Here is a 24,817-nt window from a genome sequence, read left to right on the forward strand (position 1 = left end):
ATGACTTGGCCTATTTAATATCATTGATACTATGGCAAATTGGCTGTAACTGTATATTTTAAATACACTTGTAATATAATTAATGTAAATAATGTGCTAGGATTGTCGGAAATAAAGATTGAAATTGGATGTAGTGCAACAAACCTTTATGATGATTCAGTTCTATGTATCATACCACACTTGTTATGCAAGGAAAGAAATTGTTTGTTAGTGACCAACAACTTAAATTTTCATTAGTATTTTAAACACATTTAAAAACTGCAACTATACTATTTTATACACATTTAAATTCTGCAAGTATACTGTTAATCAACTCAGAATTAATCAATGTTAACTAAAATACAGTTTAAACATCTTTAATGTTAACTTTTTAGTTTTTGCACTATTTAGTGTCTATTTGTAACTATAGTCGTAAAATATGATTTTGAACTGTTGAGGAACAGTCCAACAATCTTTAAAATATTGTATGCATTCAACTAGTTGTTCTTTGAAATGAAATCATAAAAAATGTTTGTAAAACAAATTAATCAAATATTTAAAATGAACAATAATACAGGGTGTTCAACTTAAAAGATGTCTCAAATACACAGATTAAATAGCAATTTATGTATTGACAAACATTTACTTCGTACTGAATTACAACAAATGTTGAAAATGTCGTTCATCCATTTCTATACTTTTTTAAGTAGCCCCACTGTTTTAAGAAGTCACGACTAGATAGATCAGGGGATCGTGGTGGCCACAATTATGTTAAAATTATTCTTCAATAAAAAGATCCTGTAACATCTCCATACTGGGCGAGCTGTACGGCAAGTGGCACCATTCTGTTGCAGCCAACAGTAATGCTCATCCTCGTTCAATAAGCTTATGAACTGTTTGATAATGTCTTGGTAGAGGACAGCATTCACAGTTGTTTCAACAAACAAAGGTCCTATTATTCTTTGCCTTGAAACCGCACATCATATGCCTATTTGGGGGGGGGGGGGGTGTAGGAGAGTTTCGATGAAAATGTGCGGGTTGTCAGTACTCCAGGTCCAGTAGTTTTGGCTATTAACATAACCTCCAAGATGGAACCAAGCTTCATCTGTAAGGAACACTTGATCTAAAATGTCAATGTTGCCTCTAGTGAATGTCTTGAACCATTGGCAGTAGTGAACCCTTTTGACATTATCAGCATCATTCACTTCATGGAAAACCTGCATTCGGTATGGATAACATTTCAGTATTCTTCTAATAGCAGTGTGGGACTGAACCTAACGAAATGTACTTTTCTCAGCTTAGTCCTTGCAAACATATATGTGCAGATCTTTAAACTGATGCTCTAATATCCTGAATGACATGCTGAGTTAAAACTGACTGCTGCCTGTCACGACGCTTGTCTAACACTGAACCTGTTTCATGAAACTTTTTAATAACTTCTGTATTACACTTTTAACTGGTGATTCTTTTTCAAATTTGTCCATGAATTGTTGCCGACACAGCAGGAGATTTCGTCGCTAAATAAGTATTCAATCATGAATACATGTTCTTCAACAGTTAAGCGTATTTTAACAAACAATAATATACAACCTTACCTCACTTTTCTAAACGTCAGTGCTTGACCTTCACTGATTCAACTGCAATAGGTAGGGAATAAACAGCCATCCCAACTCCAGCTCCAGTCATACCAACATTAGAAACAGTATTTCACCCGTTTCACACAAATATGTGCATTTCCCAAAAAAGTAGTTTTGTACAACCCAATGAGCAATGGGGCCTCTTTTAAGTTGAACACCCAGTACAAGTATGTTAAAATAATTGTAGTACAGCATTAAAGTAAAGGCATGTAAAATTTATATGAATAGTAAAAATAAGGTTATAACTCATTCTTTAAATCGGTTTCCCTCCTAGAATGTTTTCGCATGTCATGAGGCAAAAAATTAATGCTCTGATCAGATTAAAAACCAATAGTAAAAATTATAAATGTAATAATACTAGGTGAAACTTTATTTTAATTACCAAGCAATTGAAAGTACTTTCATGAAGTAATGCATTTTGTACACTATAATTCTTTACCTCCATAATTCTAATTATATTCTATGATATGTGTAGCAGATGAAGGATGGTCTTAATAGATATTGTAGATGAAATGAGGACACCAGTTTGTCAATGTTGAGAGAAGAACAGTTGAATAAAAAGGTTTCTAAACATAATCTGTTGAACGATGCTGTTGGTTTCAGAGGGGAACCGTACCGAGAGCGGGAACGGGAACGCGAGAGAGAGCGAGAAAGGGAGAGGGAGCGAGAGAGGGACCGTGACTGTGTAGTTGTACCACCTACCCAACCCAGCAGTTTGCAGGATCTGGGACCTTCTGTCAAGAAAATCCGCCTTGGTGAACCTAAACCTGAATTGCAGCAGCAGCTAAGGATAGAAACTAGACAGGTATGTGTATTAAATATACTAATAAATTAAATAGATTAAACTGATTTACTTTTGATTACTCCATCCTTGAAACACAACCTGAACATCACAACATGCATTTTCATGATTAAGAGACTATGTGAAACTGTATCAATGCACGTACAATTATCATTTTATTGGAGTCAGTTTACTCTATACATTATCATGTGAATTATTGCATGATTGTTTGGGACAATAGTAAACATTCTCAAGCCATATTCACCTTGCCTAAAAGGGCCGTGGGAGCTCTGTGTAAGGTACCAGTCAGAACCAGTCATTTCAGACCTTCATTCATTCAACATAGTATTATGATCCTTTCATGTATTTCAATATTTAATTTATGCCAGAAAAAACTGACATAATTTTAAATGTAATAGTGATATACACAAGATGAGGACTGAGTATCTAACTTGTAGCACTGCCGAGGATAACTTTAGATATACAGCCATAAAAATATATAACTGCATACCTATTAATATTACGAATTTAGATTGTAATATTTTTGACCTAAGCTAATGATCATCCTTGTACAATTTTGTTTTTTAAAGTAGATGGTTTTTATAAATCTATGTTTGAATAGCTGAACTATATTTTAAAACTTTATTGACATAGACTGTACAAATCTTTTGTAATTGTCATTGGCCATTAAATATTCTTGATGACACATGCTAGTTCACAACTTTCAGGGCTCAATCATGAGGATCAAAACGGGTTATTAATTTAACCCTTTTAACATCAACGTCCGTATTATATGGACGTTGTAAATATGGCATCAACTCCCGACTGCCGTATTGTGCGGACGTGCACTTTGTATTATTTTACTGGTCACATATTTTACCTAATTCTTTGAAATTCAACAGACTTGGGTAAAAAGATGTATTGTATAGAAATTTAATTGTTTGTAAAGCTTTCATTTTGTAAGTCTGTGATTGAGAAATTGAATTTTATCTCAGCTGACTGCTCACTGATTGTCGCATACAGCTGTATTTCACTACGTTGTGAATATTCCATCTTGTGTAATGTTATTAGGTTAAAACAGTATAAAGTACAGGAGTTAAATATTAGATTAGAAATATTTGTGTGAAAGATCCTATATCTTAGTGCCTTGTGAATAATGCTAATGTGATTGTAGACGGTACACAGAGTGTTCTGAACCAAGCAAGAGGTTCGCACTGGAGTCTGCTTATGTATGTTAAGGATAAAAAAAGGTTTCTCCACTTTGACTCTGCCGGAAAATGCAATACAGCTCCAGCAAGTATCATTGCAAATAAACTTATAAAATATATGAACTTGGAAGAAACTACTGATTTTTGAAAATTGTGTAACCCCTCAACAAAGCAACTCCGAAGATTGGTGGAGTATTTTTGCTTTTGATAACCGAGACTATAATAGCAAATATAATCAAAGCTTCTAAACAGGTAACGCTAAAACTTGCATATTGATGAACTTGATATATGGACCTAAGCGTTTACACGTTGGATCAATGTTATATAACAATACTAGCAAGTATAAGACCCTGAAACAATTAATATCAATGACAATAAATTCAAAACCAACCACTTACAAAGATAGCAAGAGTTCTTACAATGTAGCACACAAGGAGCACACGAATGGTAGATCAGTAAACAATTCTGTTCAAAACTCTGGGAGTGTGGCAGCTGCTCAAACCAGCACTAGTTACTGGGGACGATGTCACCAAGTATCTTACTATACAATCACATGCAGTGGAGAGTGGTGGAGCAATTAGTCAAATCATAAATGGAGATGTCTGTACTCAAACGAGCTCACCTGTTGGAGAGACGTCCTTACCATTGACAGTGGCTTGGGAGATAACTAATCTTAAAGAAAGACAACAAATGTTGGAACATGAACTAAAGAAATTGGCCCAGAAAGTCTCAGAATCTAAAATCCAAGGCTCTTATAAACCTCCCATTTACCAACAAAACACAAACTCTGGCTTACATAAAACCAAAGTATTTAGAAAAACTAAGAGTAGTAATATGTCTAGTGTATCTTTGCAAATTGCCAAGCAATACGGAAGCTACAAAATACTGTAAAAAAGTGTTCAAGGAAGCAGTCAGATCAGAAAGGCTCAGATTATACTTACTAATCTCCCAATCACACAACGGCCAAGACCTATCACAACGGTTCCCAGTTCACGCTCTCAAGTTTCACAACAAAAAGTTACACTGCCAGTGGTGATAACTAAAGCTCCTATCGTTATTTCACTGCCTCACAGGACACCACCAGCACTAGCAAAGGTTCGAAAGGAAGGTGAAAGTTATGATGAATTTTTTAACCGATACATAGATGAAATACAAACTACACATAACGTCTACAACAAGTTTATCTCTACATGACACATCAGTACAAGATATCCCTGGGGTGGCTCCCAGGTTGCTCTCGAAAACTCTCCAACTCTCAAATTAGTGCTGATAATTTTTTAGAACAAAACGTGACAAAAAAAAACCAGACACAAAACAGTCTCAAACCAAAAAACAAAAAATAAATTAGTAATCTTTCACCAAAACATGGACAGACTGAGCAACAAGATTGATAGATTAAACCACTTTCTATACATAAACAAGCCACATATAGTTGTACTAACTGAGCATGGTCTAAAATTCCCTAATACTCAAACAATGTTTGCTTGACTAACTATGTTCTGGTTGCTGCTTTCTGTAGAGAAAATCATCTCAAAGGGGGCACAGCTATATTCAAGCAAGACAACCTCGCTAATGAAGTTGAAAGTATCCTCTCAGAAAAACACAGTATTGAGTTATTATGTGAAATTGCAGGTATATAAATACATCTAAGCAAAAAGGAAACCTATATGTGCTGGGTGTTTACAGACCCCCCTCTGCCTTACTTGAGGAGGCCCTTACACAGATGACTCAAGTGCTGGAAGAAATTCCAAATAACAACAATGGAATTTGTATTCTGGGGGACCTTAAACGTTGATAGTCTGACACAATCAAGAGAAAAAACTGCAGTAAGTGAAATGCTTGCCACTTTCAACATAACAAGGATTCCTCTGCCCCCAACCAGAATAACCTCCACCACTGCTACTTCAATAGATGTAGTATGCACCGATCTGGACTTGGGGAATGTTAACGTTGAGGTTATCCATACCTCACTTTCTGATCATACAGGACAGCTCTGCAAACTTGAAGTAGACTGTGAAGCAAAAAGACCTATTAACATGACCAGACGAATTTTCAACTTTCACAATCTCTCAAACCTATCAAACCTCCTTGCATTAAACTCCTGGGAAAGAGTCGAGTCAGCACCTACAGTAGAAGAGGCATACTCAGTTTTCATTAGTACAATTACAAACAGCACTAGACATCACATGCCCACTTAAAAAATCAAGAATTAACAAAAGAAAACATACGCTTTACAACACAGAAGTAGATGAACTGCGAGCAGACTTCATAAGAGCTAATGAAAAATGTGCACTCAGCAAAAAGGAAGAGGACAAATATATAGCTTTTCAAAAGAAGAAGGAATATGATATGAAGCTGCGAATACTCAGAAAAAACAAAGTTTGAACAAAGAATAGCTGAGGCAAGTAACAAAAGTAAGGCTGTATGGAGATTGTCAACAGTGAAAGGAAAAGCGAAAAAAAAGGACTCGGAAACAGTCTGGCAGTTGAATATCAATGGTAATACAGTTGAAGACCTGAAAGAAATTGCAGAATACTTCAATGAATTCTTTGCGACTACAGCGGAGGATATTCTGACCAATAACAATTCTCCCAGAACTTCAGTGATCGAGGAGCCAAGAGATCATTACGAAACAGCACTCAACGAATTCCAATTGGTAACATCAGAGGAGGTACTGAAAGTTATTTCTTCTATGAAATCCAAACATCCACTGGAGTAGATGGGATAAAATTCCAAAATATTAAAGTTCTGCAGAAATGAAGTTTGTATACCAATCACCAGTATTGTTAACAAATCCCTAAATCAGGGTAGATGTCCTGAGGAATCTAAAAACCTCCAAAGTGTACCCTCTGCACAAACAAGGTAATAAAAAGGAAGTGCAGAATTTCAGGCCCATCTCTTTAATTCCTACAGTGTCAAAAGTCATGGAAAAGGTCATACTGACACGTCTCACACAGCATTTGGAGATAAATCGCAACCTACCAGAGAGACAACATGGCTTCATATCGGGAAGATCAACCACCAGTGCCCTCATTGATTTGGTTGAGCACCTCATTGACAACCTTGAGGAGAGGAAAAAATGTTTGTAGTGTTTTTCTAGATCTAAGCAAAGCTTTCGATTGCCTTAACCACAGATTATTATTGACAAAACTTAGCTCTTTAGGCATTAAGGGTACAGCACTAAAGTGGTTTGAAAGTTACTTGCAGGGTAGAAGAAACATAGTGGAGATCAGACAGGTTCTTGAGGGAAATATCAGAGTTGAAACATCCGAACCGATGGAAATTAAAAGAGGTGTTCCTCAAGGATCTGTCTTGGGGCCTGTACTGTTTGTGCTTTTCATTGGAGACCTTCAGGTGCACTTGGGGGAGGGTTGCTATCCAGTGTCATACGCGGATGACACTGTCCTCGTCACAAACAACAAGTCGGTGCAGGCACTGGAAATTGACACCTACACATCTATAACTAGAGCTAAGCACTACTGCCTGAACAACAATCTGATTTTCAATGCATCCAAAAACCAAATGCATCATATGGGGAAGACATAAAGATTATGTATCTTTGCCACTGGACCTAGAACAAGTGCTCTCTGCAAAGCATTTGGGTGTCACAATTGACAATCGTCTCTCATGGAAATCAACATGTAGACATAATGTGTTCAAAAACTCAGCACAGCTCTTTTTGTTTTAAAGAGAGTTAAACACATTAGCACACCAGAAGCTACTAGAATCGCTTACTTTGCGCTTTTCGAGACACATGTTCGCTATGGAATAGTGCTTTGGGGGGGCTCTTCTATCACCAACCTTCAGCGAGTCCTAGTTATGCAGAAGCGTGCAGTGCGAATCATGGCTGATTTAAATCCTCAAGAAAGCTGTAGAGATGCTTTTAAGAACTTGGGCATACTCACAGTGGTGTCTATTTACATTACGGAGGTAATATTACTGGCTATCAGACAAAAACTGCTTGAGGAACCGTGTGATATCCATGAACGCCAAACAAGACATGGCAATGACTTCAATCTGCCAGCCCACAGATCAGCTCTATTCGCCAAGAAGCCAACCTATGCAGGTGCCAGGTTATACAACATGCTACCAGGAGAACTTAAGAACCTTGGCCCACAAGTTTTGAAGAGGAAAATGTTTCAAGTGGCTAGTGGAAAAGACTGTTATACAGCCTAGAAGAATTTATGACCATCAACAGCTACTAATAAAAGTTAACAAAAATGTTTTAACTTATACTTTTTAAGATTTGACGCTGTCTCTGTTCTTGATGAATATGAAAATAAAGTCTATTGTCTATTGTCTATTGTCTACTTATTTTATTTGAAAATTAGTAAAAGTTATCGTTTTAAGTCTCCCGTAATCGAAAATACACCAATTACTAATTTAGTTGCAAGTGACGTAGATATCAGCAGTGACGACGATTTGAGTGATAGCTGTCTTGACATTTCTGAAAACATACAAGACCTAAATATGTAAATATTGTATTAAAAGGTGTTTTAATTTTTTTAATATAGGCTATACACATTTTAAATTATCAATCAGAAATAACTTTGGTTTTATTTTAAGTATATATATATATATATATATATATATATATATATATATATTAGCAAATTATGTCATAAATTTATAACACAATAAATAAAACTAAAAAACATCGGTATTTATTGTGTTATAAATTTACGACATAATTTGCTTATTAAAAAAAATCAGTGAAAACACATTGGTTAGTAGAGTGAAACGCCACCAACCGCATCAGAATACGACGATCCAGTCAGAAATGGCAGCGCATAATGTACTTCACAATGTGTACCTAAAACAGCCCGCCATTTCTGATTGGATAAACCTTTTGAGATGCGGTTTGCGGAATTCAACTCTACTAAGTGAGCTCTTTCAAATGAGGTATCACTCGACCCATGCTTCAATTTAAGATTTCCATGTTTTCCTCTGTGGGCCGTCCCCCCATGGTTGGTATGTCATGGTAATAGCAAGGAAAAATAGTTTACATAGCCATATAACACTGTGCAAAGTTTATAGATGTTATCTCCTATGGTTTTTAAAATATTAAGCCGTACCCATACTTTTCAAACACCCTGTATATATATATATATATATATATATATATATATATGTATGTATATTAAAAAATAATATATTTTCAAGATATTATTTTGTTTATTTCACATGTTTGTCAACTACATTTAATAAAATGTAAAACTAAAAAAGAATTAGCTTGATATCTTGAAAAATAGCCTAGTTATGAGTTTTTTTTTTTATAAAGCACTTACATTTACTCCAAAAATGGCTTGGGATTTTGGAACATCACTCAATATAGTGGCCGGGGTTAGAAGGGTTAAATAGAATGTTACATCTGTAACTTGGGTTGTGTTTCAGTTTCAGTACTTAAAATTAAAAAAGTTAGCTATAAACAAGGTTTTTTATATTGATATTAAATGCGTCCAATATTTGCTATGGAAGGATTCTGAAGTGTGATCAGAATCAGAATCTCTTTATTAACATGAACATTGAGAACAGTTATGCGTCAGAATATACATATGATATATAGTAATATATACATGATTGTCATTTATGGTTGATTGAGTTTTAGTCTAAAATCTGGCTGATCTCTTCGGTGAATTCTTAAACAGTGTAGGTGGGATGTTCCAATAACCACAAATCAAGTTTCCTCTTCATTGCCTTTCCAGTTAGTTGTTTGAAGGAAGCTGGGAGCTGATTGTAAAGTCGTGCTCTTATTGTTGAGGGTTTCTTGTCATGAAGGGCAGTTCGATGTCTGACTAGCGGTATCAGAGACACATTCCGGGTATTGTAGCAATGTGGTCGTGTTACCCTGGGAAGTCCAAGCTTGTCCACATGTGAGTTCTTGGATATATATCGGTGTGACTGTCTTTATTTTTAGTTGTTTGAATGCTGGTCTACAGCTGTCCCTGGAATCCAGATTGGCTAGAGATCTTACAGCCGATTTTTGTATTTTCAGCACTCGCTGCAGGTTTGCTGCTGAAGTACTGTCCCATACAATGACTCCGTACCTCAAGAGTGGGTTTCCATAAGTGCATGGTATGCGATTTTCGCTGTTTCCCAACTGCTTACACTTTTTATTACATAGGTGGCGGTGTTAGCTTCTTGCAGAGGCTGTCAATATGTGGACTCCAGGTTAGTTTAGCGTCCAAGGTTACAAGGTTAGACCCAGAAGCTTGGTTCCTCTTCATTACTTATGTCAGTCAGCACAGGAACTTGTCCCCCCCCCTTCCTCCAAAAGTTAATCTGCTGTGTCTTGGATAGTATTGAAGCTAGATCATTTGAAGAACAGTAGTAATGGGTCATATTTAATGCTATATAGGCATTTATGCTGAGGTATTCGGCGGTTTCACTTTGGTGCAGGAGGGTTGTGTCATCTGCAAATATAACTACTGAGCTGAAGTCTTTTACATAATCAGGGAAGTCATTGGTCAAGAGTATAAACAAGACAGGACCGAGCACAGATCCCTGATGGACTCCCCTAGTCATTAGTTGCGGTTTTAATCTAACTGTCTGTGTCACTCCATTAGTAGTGTGGTTCAGGTCCACTAGCTGGCTTCGTCCTGTGAAATAGCTCTCAAACCAAGTTTTCTGAGTACCTGTTATTCCCAGCCCTTCAAGTTTATCTAGAATTATCTTATATTCTATGAAGTCAGATGCTTTGGAGTAATCCAGTAGTAATGCTGTTGTGAACTTTTTGTTGTCAAGATAATTTATAATAGACTCTACAAGATCTATCATGGCTGTGGTTGTAAACTTTCCTTTGATGAATGGTTAGAAGGTTTAACACCATTAGATGGGCCAGAAGTCTTTTCAATACAATCTTTTCCAGTATTTTTGAGAAGGTAGGAATAATTGAAATGGGACTGTAGTTTCCAATTTAGGTTTTGTCCCCCTTCTTTAACTTTGGGTACACTTTAGCTTCTTTAAGAGCAGAGGGGAATATTCCTATTTGAAGAGTTAATAATAGTAGTCAGTGGTGCCAGAACAGCATCCACACAGTGCCTTATTATTTAAAATGTTCAACACAATACATGTTACATATTACTCCTCAAACTATTTATACAACACAATGATCAGTAATCACATTACAAGGTATTAATAAGTATAAAAATTATAACAATAGATATATCACCTTATAAATAACACTAAATATCAACATGTTTTATGTAAATATATGTTATTGAATTCAAGAAAATGTTCACTATTATAACCCTTCTAGTACAAATCTGTGATAAAATTAAATTAAATTATGAATTTTAATTGAATTATGAATTCCACTCAATTATGAATTTCCCTGAATTATGTATTAGTGTTTTGTTTTACCTATTGTTCAGGGGAAGAAAATATAACCATGGTTTAGTTTGGAAAAGGGTTATGTTCTGACCATTAGGCTACTGTTAAAAGGAACCCCATTATTAAATTTATTTATGATATTTATTGATAATATTATTTTATGTTTAATTACTAATCATATTGTTATGATTATGATGTAACACTGTTTGTTATTCAATTATATATGTATACATTATATTAGAGCTATTAATCATTTATACTCTTTTTAACTTATTACGTATACTACTGGTGTAATTCCGTTGGAAGAATTAAAAAAGAAAAAAAATTAAATTATAATAATCTATTTTTAAACATGTTTTAATGAATAAATTGAGCTATAACATTTCTACACTGTATTCACTTGTCAAAGACTTATTGCGGTGTGTGTGTCACATGAAATAATACTCTATACATTACATACATTTGTGTCAAATGCTTAAACTCTATAGTCTATAGAATTATAGATTTAACCTAAATCAACTGCTCCCAGTCTGTTAGTTTATGTTAATTATTTCCTACCCACAAAGAATTATCAATTAGGTTAACTTTGATATTTTATCTACAATATTCATATACAGTGTTTTAACTTCCATTTTACCATTTATACTTTCTGTAGGGCATTTATTTTACATCAAATTAACCTTTTCCATTTCACTGTTCAACAATTTATATCTATATTCAAAATCCATTAGCTTATTATAATATTCTTTTCCACTTAAATTCAACATTTCATTTTCCGTAAATACCATTTTATTTTCTGTTCCACAATAGCCTAGTTATCATTTTTATTCAAATCACTTTGTTCAAGATTTAACAAATTTTTAACTTTCCTTTAAAATCCATAAATAATCTCCACTTCCCTTAAGTTTACACTGTAGCCTATTTTTTAGGTTTAACCTTTCCTATCTCCCTTGACTTCCTTCCTTGGATGGTTAGGTTTTCTATAGTAGGCCTAACCTTATTCCTGCCAACTGCTACCTTCAAATCTGTTCTACATTCATTTCTTAAGTTTCTTTGACTGAGCATTTGGTTTTTATGTAGGCCTCTATCAACTTTGACCCATTTTAGCCTAACTCTCTTCCTACTGTTAACTTTCTTTTTTCATATTAGACTTTCCTTTAGTTTTCTTTAGCCTAACTTTCTTCCTGCCTCTCCTCTGTACTAATCTTATTTTTATAAACATGTAGCCTATCCTTTCTGTTGGTCAAGTGTAATCTTGACCCCTCCTCCAATTTCTTTATATCTCTCCTGACAGTGTTGATATTTTCCCCTAGGCTACTTTGTTTAAACTGTTATTCCCTACTTTGAACAAACAAGGCCTATCATCCTCTTTTCTCAATTCATCATCCAAAGTACACTTGTTTTCATTTAATCATCACCTACTTCCTTATTAAAATTTAATTTTCTCCTTTACATCACTTTTAAAATCTCAAATTTTTGTTTTTAATTCCTCTCTCGGCTCATTCAAACTTTGTTTTAATTCCTCAGTATTTTTCTGTATCTCAGTTTTTAAGTCATTAAAATTTGTATTTAAGTCTTTCTGAAAATCTTCATAACCTTTCTCAATTATATCACCTAAGCCTATCCTCAAATTTTTGTAACTTTATCTAAATCTTTCATTAAATTCATTTGTCCATTTGGTCACTTACGTCTTTCCTTAACTCTCATCATTATTATTTAACTTTTCCATTTTATTACTTAGGCCAATAATTATTGTTCTCATAAAATCCATTATTTCTTTTTCCTGTGCTCTCGTAATCCCCATTTTGATTCAATTTTGTTTAACCCTTTTAGTATCAAATCCATATTGAAAAGTGCAGAGTTATTTTTTGTGTGACTATGCGAAAAGTGCCAGAGGGATTTTTGGACGAAAACACAAGGTTTTAGAAAAAAAATGTGTATAATATTTACTTATGATCATAAAAAGCTTCTTTTTACAAGTAAATAGGCTAAATAGTATCAGAAACAATTTAACATTAACATTTTTATTTAATGTTTTAAATTAAAAAAGCACTTTAAAGCAACATTTCAACCAAAACAAAATAAAAATCAAGTTTGAGGTAAAATACGATTAAAAAAATTTTATTTTGAAATTTCAATACTTTCATGATAAAGATAACTTAAAAACAACCCAAAATCATATGTAATAATCTAATATTGTACCATAAACAGAATTTTTATAAATAGTTAATTAATAGAGATTATATTTACCATTAAAAGTTTCTTTTTAATTCGTTTTAAAGGAAACAATGTAAAATTATGTGTGATATAGCCTAACAATAATTGCTAAAATGAAACTCAAAACATAACCTTATTCAGGCAATTTTTAAACAAACTCTACAACACTGTCTTCATGGACACTCGGAAGTGACTTTCATCACTTTTTTTTATTAATTTTAATATGTAATACAACTTAAAAACATTTTAAATTTAAAAAACCGCACAATTATAACCTCTTGAAATGCTCCGCTACGCGTCACGACACTGCCGCGACCGCGATCGCGATCCAACTGAGAAAGTGTTTTATTTTAGTTACTTTTTTACGTCACCTAGCAGCATTAAAAAGTAGAAATAATAGTTGGAAAGGTTAGTTTAGTTCATGTATTGGCCCTTGGTACGATATCAGACAGTATGGGATAATTTATAGAGCTACTACAACTAAAATAGAAATGGCGAAACGCCGGCGATACTCATCTAATAGGAAAAAAAATTCTTGTCTTCTAGCATGATTCCAGACAATCAAAAGGTAAAATTTTATGAAACAAATTTAGTTTAATTTGTTTGAAAAACAATTTAATTTTTAGTTTCAGTTTTAATGGGCCTAATAGATTTTGTTAATATTATTTAGTTTTATAAACTAATGCCAAATTTTAATTTAGGTTTATAACCTATTTGTTAAATTTAATTTTATAATGGCCTACTTAAAATTGTTAGTCATTCAGGATATGGTTATGTTAACAACCTACATTACTAAATATTAACTTATAGTAACATATCTGTTTATGAACAAGTACCTGAAAACATAAGAAACACATAGAAACCAATAATACAATATCTTATTTTAAAATTTACTTAGTCTATTGAGAATTTGTTTTCGGTCATGTCGATTTGAGTCCTCCAGTTGGTGTGCCATTGGTCGATGAGATGTTGAAGTTCATTTAATAGCCCTACTGTTGCTTGCTGTATGTCAAAGATCAGATGTGTCGGGTTAATAAATTGCCCTACGTTGTTGTGCCGTTTGTCGAAAATTAAGTTATGTTGTTTGAATAGCCTCACGTTGGTGATGCCATATGATAAAGATAACATGTGACAGCCTGATATTAGTTCCCCCTAATGTCGAAATATCAAAGTCTCAATTCAGGAATGTGGGATTTTTAAACTGCCAAACGTATAATGTGGTTCGGTAATGTAGGTCGAATTCAATTGTCCAAATTTAGTGATATCATAAAAATGTAGGTTGGGTGTCAAACTACCCTCTTGGTGACACTTGTAGATGTCAAAGTCCAGGTGTGTGTTTAAATATTAATGTTTCCTTTTACATTTACACCAAATGTAGATATTAAAAATGTATGTTAGTCAATATATGTCTAACCCAATATAAGTGATGTGATCCAATTGAGTTGAGGTTGAGTGGTATAGAGGGCTAGATAGTACTAACTCCGTCTCTTTAATAAAGGCATTTTCATTTCATTTCATTTTATTTTAATTAAGGTTAACACTTACACTGCTACCAGTTTTAATGATTGTTAAATAAATATAATTTTTTAACCAATTATAACAAAAAACCATGGGATTTACATTTTTTTAAGTGGAGTTCTTCCTCTTTCTACACAAGTGCTCGTGCATAAATATTTTCAAACAGAAAGTCTTGTTTTAAAACTTAAAAACATAATGTTTTGTAAGAAATAACAAGTTGACCAAAAACATCATCATGTACTAATCTATAACATAAATATATTTCTCGTTATTATTTTCTGTATGCAGCATTGTCATTACTGTCACTAAAGCTACACATATTTAGAATTGAAATCCACTTATGTGTAAACATTTTTTTAGTATGGAGGCCAAATCCACTTGTTCCAGGGCCATTATCAAAATCTTCATCAGAAGCTGAAAATAATTAATAATAAACTGCAAAATTCTGTAATGAACCAATTATTTATAAAACACAAGAATAAAAGTTTTTATTACTGTTTTGCATATATTTGTTTTTTGAGTAAAGCAAATGTCAACAAGTCCATTGGTATTAAAATCAGGATCATTATCTGTGTTACCTGGTAATAAATCATTACTTTCACTGTCACTTGAAAATCTGAGTAACTCTTCAAGCACTTGATTGTCTCCAATACTGTCACGATTCATTGTATTTATTCACTAAACAATCGTTATAAACTAAAGTGAGCAAAAAAAGCAAAGCAAGCAAAACAATAATAATGCAGACTATAGAATTCCATGCGCTAAGTCAAATGATGTCGGCAGTAAAAGTGTTACCTCTCGTCGTAGTATGTCCAATATTGATAGTATAACAAATATGATAGTCTAACATACTAACCACCGGTGTACTTCAGGTTCAAAAAACTTTCTCACTTTAATTTAAACTACTTTATGCATATTTTATAAACAGGTGCACACCAATATACCAATCTTTATTTATTTATGTAGAGTTATTATTAATCACAAAAGTGAATCTGTATAATGTAATTCACCGCATTTTAATCTTCTAACAAATTTGAATATGATTTTAAATTCACTTGGACTATGTGCTCTTTTTTCGAAGAAGAGCGAGAGAGGTCCTTCCAGTATCAAAGTTCACCAAAGAAAGAGAACGAGTAGTCGCCCGCAGGGATGGGATTTACATGGCTTGAAGCCGTGAGTGTAGTCTCAGACTCAAACTACTACGTTTGAATTTAGTATTTCTTAATACTGTTTATAAATTATGAATTTCTGTAGTAGCTACCACAATTAAATAATTTCAATTTAGTCCAATGTAAAGTTGACATTTTTTTATTTATTTGAAATCTTTACACGTAATTAGGTTTTTGTCATTGACGATTTTATTTCCGCTTACCGATCTTGCCGTGAATAATTTGAAAATTGAATTTGAATTGAACTTATCAGTTACAAAGTCAACCTACATTTTACACATGATTTTACCTTAACTTATTTGGAAAGTTCAGATAGTCCACCCTCAACTCTTTACTTACCTTATTGTGGTGTAGCGTGGAGAGAAAAATGTAATTCCTCAGCAATGTCTAGTGCCTTCTTTTGGATTTTCAAGAACTTGTAACACTTTACAAATTCCATCATAAGAGATTTCCTCAAAGTTTGTATCCACCATTGCACACAGAAAACTTGATAAAAACATTAAAAACTTAAAATTGTAACAGTATAAAATATCTATAAATTCCATTTTAGAGACAATGCCAACTGATGACTGAATGGTTGGAGAAGGAAGGGGAATGGGAAACAAATGTTTTTGTGTTGAAATGTGTCTAATTGCAGTCTTATAACAATTGTGCTTCAACGGATTGGAGGCATGAGACATTTGTTACCGAGAGGTTGCATTTGTTATATGGGGAGTTTGTGCACCGTATATTCATAGTATAGAGGTTTTATGTCCTCTCCTCAATCACAGAAAAGTGTTATATCAAAGTTACAAACTAAAATGATGTGTAACTAATGGGGTAAGTGTTTTACATATATTTGAAGGGGATTTAGAAAATTTGTTTATAGTCGATTGTCTTATATGGAGACTGCACTATGTATATACATAAATATATGTTTATATTTTGTTGTTGTCAATTTTCATAGAAGTATTTAGCTGTAAATACTTGATTTATACTAATGTAAAGAGTATTATATTTTTCTGTGCATATGTATGTATAATGTTTGTGTTACCATTCAGTCGTAATAATTACATTCTTGATTAAACAAATATGATTTACATTACTTTTTAGAGGTACTATGTTATTGGAAGTATTTACTTAACAGTAACCTTTTTTGGCAATGAAAAATATTCTTCCATAAATTTGGCCCAATGACCCTTACCCTCTTCTTTCCAAACTGTGCACATTTCTGGCATGTACTACTGTATGCTAGACTGTACTTAAAGTGATAATTGTCACAGGAACCAGTGAACCCCACACCTGCATACAACCCCCAGGTAGAAGCCATCTCACCCACCCTGCCATCTGAGAATGTCGCAGAGGACGCCAACTTTCGATCTACCAAGGATGACCTCCTGCAAAAGATCAGCAAGGTTGACAGGGAGATCAGCAAGGTGGAAACTATGATAATGAAACTGAAAAAGAAAGAAGTAAGAAAGTTGAAAATGTTTTTTAATAGGTGTTACTAGAAAAAAAAATTCACAATAATCCTCAAATATAAACGAAATTTTCATTTCTAGGTAGTGTAATTACTATATACAGTAAAAACTATGCAGGATAATAAGACGGCAATAGATAGTCCAGTTTTCCTAATGCTATAATATAGTACTTAAACTTATAAGACTAATTGCATAAGCACATCATTTTGGCCACATGGGCCTCAACAAATGGCAAGGGATTGCAGTCACAAATCCTATCCATTTGAAAAGGCACACACTGAGACCTCGGAAAGGATTTGGCTGTGTAGCTGTCAAGATAGTTTAGCAGCAGGTCAGCAGTTTGTGAGTTACCAGTGTTATCAAACTCATTGCACTACTGTACTAAGTGTACCAATAAACTTCCTATCAACAGTCACAGGTTTAAAATATTGGTCACAGGAGCAAAAGCAAAGGTTGGGGAATGACCATGTCACCACTGGGCTGAATATAATTTATAACGATTTTTAGCATCATGCACAATGAAGAAGGTATTATTTTCAGCTCAGTCAATCAAGCTCTTGCCCTTCTCATCATCAGTTTGATATCCCTATTAGCTATGATGGCTATTGAAATCCCAAACATAAAGGACGTAAATATACGCAAAATTGTGTCTGACCATTGGATATTAGGTAGTTTATAAAAATTCACTATGGTTGGTAGACACCTTCACTGCTATTACAAATATATTACATTACAGCTTTTAAGAATCACTTAAATATTATCTATGTTTATATATTGCCACACCATAGAAACTGTGACCAACCTCATCTACAAGTTTTTATCCTGGGATATGATCATACTGTGTCTTGTATGATCTTCAATGTATATTTATTGAAGTGCAAGTATATCAATACTAATTTTATGAGCGATTTTGCTAATACATTCACTTTTGGATTTACGTAAGCTCTCTGAGTTAAAATGTAGAGTATTTCAAACTGAACCTGTATCTAGAAAGTTAGTTTGGTCCCTAAAAGGGCTGGGAGAGTGAGGGATATATCCTGATATCCCTCTTTGGCTGTGTCACCAAATATCATTTACCATTCTGTTAATTTTGATTGAAATTAGTTTTAAAATCTGTTGTTAAATATTTACAAAAAACCTAATATGGAATGCAAGATGGTGAGGGTTTTTTATCTTCATTCTGGTAAGATATAATTTTATACAGTTCTGGTTCACAACCCCTTTCTTTTATTTTTAAATAGGTTATTAGGAAGGGGCCTTGTTATGGTTCAGTAAACGGAACAATGTTTTTTTCTAATGATAATATTTACCATAAGTTAACATTATTATTTACCTGAATTAGAGCTGCACAGCCAAAATACAATTAAAAGTGGAATCCACATTAAAGTTTCTTTGTTTTCATTTTTACTTTTTGATTCTAGCTCACTGACCTTGTACCAAAAAAAATGTTGTGAACAGATTATTGTTCTTTTTATTGTATTAGATAGAATCTGTATATAATTTTATCAAAACATATCAGTTATTACTAATGATGGGGCAATAAAAAAAACTGGATTCTGATACCTAAATTGTGGTCTCAATTCCAAATTCCATCTCTATTCTTGTATTATTTTTTATTAAGAAATAAGAATATAGGCTGATTCTACAAAAATGTATCACTATTTTTAGTAGGAATGGGCCGATACAAAAAAATTTGATGCCAATACCAATTTTAGTCTCCATTCCTTATTCTGAATTCTGATAACTGATTCATGTATAACTAACAAGAACAACTAAATATTATTAATAAATAATAACTAAATAGTAATTAAATAATTTAGAAATGATAGAGGAAGAGATGGTTTATCTTTGCCAGACTGGAAGGATATTCTTCACATCATAAAAACATTAAATAGAACAAACTCTAAGAAGAAAAGGAATCCTTCTAATCTGGTAAAGGTACCTAAGGTTGCCTTTCTTATCCAATCTAAATTGTCATGTCAAATCTCAGTTTTTTTTCCCTCTTAAATTATAAATAGTAGCTAAAAATATATATGCTGAAATGCACAAATTACGAGATAAAGAAAGATCAGTAGAGATAAAGAAAGATCAGCAGAGATAAAGAAAGATCAGCAAAGTCAGTTTACTGTTGAGAAGTGGATGTCCACGTATAGATCCCACAAACATGATACATACAGAGACATAGAAAATAAGAACTGTAAGCAACATTTTATTTATGATACTAAGGCAAATTGTTAGTTTGGTTATATCTAAAGTTTTTTTTTCATACAGAAAGTAAGACAGTAACATGTTTTAATGATCTGTAATTCGCTTACTGCCTATCAGCTGTTGTCCACGAATAGATTTATTAGAAGATATGGTAGTTAACTAGTCATGATAACTTATTTTGAAATTGTGACTTTCCCAGCGTACTTTAAGTAACAAATTAATATATTTTTATTAATTATAATATAATAAAATACTTTGAAAATATTTATACCGTTATTGAGTAATAAGGGTCACGGTATTAAGAATTATTGATACCATTAAGAATAGAGGAATTGACTATCGGAATTGGCCCATCCATAGTTTATTACACTTAGCTCTGGAATAAATTATGAATACAGCTTGTAATAGGGATAGTGTAAGTATTTTAATGTGTCAAAGATTTTGAGTCGGCTAAAAACTAAGGGACTTTAGTTAGTCTAATAAGAATAATTGTAACAAAAGGGGTGATTGTTTGTTGTAGCAAGAACTAGAAGAGGCAGCTTGTCAGCCTAATGAAAAGAAGGATGAGGAAGAAGATAGGCTAGCCCAGCAGCCAAAACACCAATCTCTAGCTCAGAAAATCTATGCTGAAAACAGGGTAAGTGATGTTTCTCTTTCACAAATTTGAAACTATTAACCCTCTATATGGTACACAGCTTACTAGTCATTTTAAATGATGATCATGGCGAGTCATAGTCATTCTTGTAGTATTTTGTTATTATTATTATAACGGAAATGACATTTAAATAAGTCATATTGTGTATCAGACCAGACATTTTTCATGGTTTGATTAGATATAGGCTATAATGTATTAAGTAATAATGGACTTACTTTAGTATTTGCATAAATATAAAGTTGTAATACATGTGTTGGTTTGATTCTTCTGTTCATTTCCTAACCAAGGGAGTTTTACCCTCTCATTTGAAACATAACAATTAATTTTTTTTAAATAATATGAGATACATCAATTGGTGCAGAGTTTTTTTTCTCAACATTTGTGTCTAGATTTTTGTTTGTAAATTCTTCAGTCCCATATGAATTTCTTTTTTGAATTTATTATGACAAGTCGCTAGTCAGTATCATCAATATTTTTGTTGTGAAATAAGTATTATATGGTGATATAAATGTTGTGGTGAACTGAGTTTGTTTATGTATTATATAGATAAATACTTTCGAGATTTTTTAGTACAAAATTATACTGTGTAATCTACTTATGAATTGAAAATATGATTTGTTTCTTTCTGCGCTTAGGACCTTTTGTGCACACTTTGTATATTTTTGCAATGCAAAACAAATTCAGAAATAATTTAACAATATACAAATGTTGCACGTAATGAACTGAGCAAGAAACCATAATAGTGTATATTTTACTTTAATAATTCATTGTCTCTCAACATAATTATTTTTAATTGGTTATCATATTGGTGTCATATTGAGTATTGCATGTGTATTAAACTACTTTACCCATATTTTAACTTGTCATACCGATATCTTAAACTTACCCTTCCCAGGGCAAATATATTAGTCTTTAGAAAAAAGGAAAAAATTACCTAACCTATAGTTGAATTGATTACAAAATAGGACTGGCGCTCGGCATAGGAGAGGGAGCGGCGTTGCCACGTCGACGTCGCTTGGCGTTACAGGGTACAGCAGATCTGCTAGCCACGCGCGTTTCACTGACCGTTTATTGAGTCTTCAATTGATTATATTATTATTTTTTTAATTTCTTCATTATGGTTAATATTTTGTGTGAGTGACTTTTGGTCATTTACACAAAATTATGATCAAGTTCACTCATGACCTTGTATGAACTTGTTTGCTCATAATTTTCGTTTTGGTGTTCATAAATGAAACAAACTCACGTAAATATTGATTTAAATAATGACATAAATATTTGGTTGCACATTTTATTTTAAATATCATTACAATTGGGTAGATAATAATTGTGATGTAATTTTAAACCAGTATTCATAAAAATGATTTAGAATATGGTTTTTAAGTGTATAGTTTTTGTCGTATTTGCATGCGGAAATAGAATTCAAAATATATTCGGTTTATTTTTGCTTTCGTCATGTCTGCTTCAAATGGGATGTTGAATTTCTGTAACCATTCCACCATCAAAAATTTTTTTGAAGCCATTGTTGGGGCCTTGTCCAATACTTTTGAGTGGTACTTAGCATTATCAAATACTATGGTTGAGGATTTTCCAAATTTGGAAGAAGATTGTTTACAAACCAGCCTAAAAACTTTTCGTGGTCCATTTCTTCATGGTAATCACTCGTTTTTTTTTTTCTAAGAAAAAAGTAGAAGGCTGTTTGGAATAAACCCTTTAGAACTATCAGCGTGAAGCAAAATCATTCTTCCCCCTTTACCGAGAGGTACGGACATTGTACCTTGAACAGAGTCATCTGTCCAAGCGTTTGTTTGGGAGTGGTTTGTGTTAACCCATGTCTCGTCAATCCAGACTACTTCATCTAAATTTAAGTTCTTCATTTTGACGAAGAAACCTACAGCGCCATGCAACTACATCTGGTCTTTCAAAAAGTACTTTCCGTTTCCCAACTGACTTGTACTTGAAGCCAAGTTGTTTTAAAACAAGTGAAAGAGAAGATTTGCAGCCGTTAAATAAATCGGCATCCTTCAATGATTGAATTTAAGTTGGATAGTTGGATATTCCTTTCGTCTATAGTATGCATACACATGACGACGGATTGCATCTTTTTGGAAATTATACAGGTTTGTAACTCGTTTCTGACGTGGAAGTTTCTTTTTGTTTGGGGTATGTACTTCTCCACTTCCTCCCTCATCCATGTTTTTCTTCTTCTCTGAACAAATTTTTACAACGGTATTTTTATTTATGCCCAGGGCCGCTGCAGTTCGTTGTACAACTTTGGCAACGGGTAAGAGTGGCCCATTGTTTGTTTTTTCCTGCTGGAAATATTCTTTGGCAGTGCAAAAAAGTTTTCTGGCTTGAGTGCGCAGAGGTACACAACGTCCTACGTTCTGATACTGTAAACGCTTAAGATGAATGCGCGGACGCCCACCACGATTCACAGTTTGATTTTCTGCATTCATGATGTAAATATAATCATTAACTACCAGTACGAAGGTTATGAAAGTAGAAAATAGTTTGTTACACTACTGTAGGTCTAAGTCACAGCTAAGTCCTGAAAAGGACTGTTAAAACAACGGTAACACCACTACAGTTGCACAGAACACGAGACTACAAAGTGAAACGCACGAATCAGTTACTGGGCAGAGTCTGAGACTGAGGGGTGACGTGCGGATATGAAAACGGCAACGCTGTGCGGTTTACTCGAAGCTGATTGGCTGCTCTCAGCCGTCGACCGCGCCCCCCTCCACCGGTCCCAATCCTATTTTGTAATCAATTCAACTATAGCTACTTGAGTGTCATGTACATGACAACTACCTCCTACTGGAGAGCAAACCACCCTACTTGAGACTGAACTATCCTACCTGAGTGCAAACCACCCTACTTGAGACTGAACTATCCTTCCTGAGTGCAAACCACTCTAATAAAAAAGTAATTAGCCCCAAAGTGGTTACCTGACAACATTTGTGCACTAGCTTCACTCATTCTGGCCAAAACTCACAATTGGCTATACTGATTAATCGATACTTATCGTGTGAATGTAATACCAGTACACAAGTTTTGAATATTATAAAAAATCCAATGGTAAATATTTTACAATTATTGACTTGGGTCCATAGTAAAAGATTCAGATCAAAAGCTAAATATAAACAAGTTTATGCACAATTATTATTTGACAAATCAAATTAACTTTATATTATACTCTTGTCATTTAAATTTATTTATAAAATGTCCCCAAAATATTAGTTTGAAACTGTATAATAAACTACCTAAATACTACAAATAAATCGCTAAAGATTAATGTAAATTAAAAATAAAAGTGTAAATGGTAGAAATGATTATTATGTTGATGGAAGGGTCATTTATTTAATAAAAGCTTACTATATTGATAGAAGAGCCATTTATTTAATATCAGTAACTGTATAATAAGACTTACTGATCTTACTGGCTTCAGTTAGTTGATGGTTGTCCATTGAACTGTGCATTTTTTTCTTAACCCTTTTAATGCCAGACATTTTTTCAGTGACCATTCGAAAAATGCCAACCTGTTTTCAAAAAGTACATGCGAAGAATGCCAGGCCCTTTTTCCATAATTTGACAACTATTTTAAAAAAATGTATAACTTTTTTATTTATTGAAGGAAATTATCCATTGAGGTGTTGTTTTTTATGTCATAATGTGAAGTGTTTGAAACAAATGAGTATTAAAATTTTTACAAATTTATATAATTTATATTTGTAAAAAACAAAAAATAAAAAAACAAAAACTTAAAAAAAATTAGTTTGAACATATAAAGGTACCTTTATTATTAGCCTTAACTAAAAAGTAGTTACTGGCAATTGTACTATATTTAATTGTTAACACACACACCAAATTTGAAGAACTTGCCTTGAAAAATAGTGAAGTTACAGCGTTTTATTGAAAAACTTGTAAAGTCCACATTTTACAGTAAAATTCAGTAAGACATATTTTGGTCAGTTTCATTCAAAATCACTTTATTTACACGTGTTGTTTAGCCCAATGTATAAAATTGTTTGTTGAAATAATAAAGAAAGTAGTTTACATAAAATTAAAATTAATTATTTACAATATAGGGTACATAATTTAAAATTTTTTTAACACTTGTGTTTGCCGAAGCACAAAGTATGAATCCCCCTCTTTTACTCATGGTCAAATCTATTTACAATAATCACAAAACTAATAATAATATAAGCAAACTGAAATAAACAAAAGAAAAGCACGAATAATTCCCATTAAAACATAACCTAGCAACAACGTATTACCACAGAAACCAGACGCTCATTGAATGATTGGACGTAAATGAGGTTGAAAACAGCTGATAACGTCATCACATGTTGAGTTTGTATCAATAGTAGTAGTGTCTAGATACAGTATGCAAAGTTTAGTGGCATTTAGTCAATAATTAAAACTACAATATAACAAAAACCGGACGAGCGCCCCCAGCGCACGTCGGCATTTTTCGTAAAACCTAATGACGTGCGCTCGCGGCGCACGTCGGCATTTCTCGAATAAACAGTGACGAGCGCTCGCGGCGCACGTCGGCATTAAAAGGGTTTTAAATATGATACATATTTATGTGAAAATCCTTATATGGTTTCTTTGGCATATAAATCAAAATTTATGATGTACAACATT

General features: G+C 33.3%; 1 protein-coding gene across 6 annotated transcripts in view; it reads left to right on the forward strand.

Annotated features, from left to right (window-relative positions):
• Positions 1 to 24,817, forward strand: part of LOC124369128 — a 338,533-nt gene that overhangs the window by 207,120 nt on the left and 106,596 nt on the right. For all 6 annotated transcript variants that reach the window (XM_046826895.1, XM_046826892.1, XM_046826891.1 and 3 more), the window contains 3 exons: positions 2,220 to 2,421; positions 17,104 to 17,292; positions 20,030 to 20,146. In XM_046826895.1, the coding sequence (XP_046682851.1) occupies positions 2,220 to 2,421; positions 17,104 to 17,292; positions 20,030 to 20,146 (508 nt within the window). The remainder of the gene's footprint in view (positions 1 to 2,219; positions 2,422 to 17,103; positions 17,293 to 20,029; positions 20,147 to 24,817) is intronic.

This window comes from Homalodisca vitripennis, chromosome X (assembly GCF_021130785.1).
Source record: "Homalodisca vitripennis isolate AUS2020 chromosome X, UT_GWSS_2.1, whole genome shotgun sequence".
NCBI lineage: Eukaryota > Metazoa > Arthropoda > Insecta > Hemiptera > Cicadellidae > Homalodisca > Homalodisca vitripennis.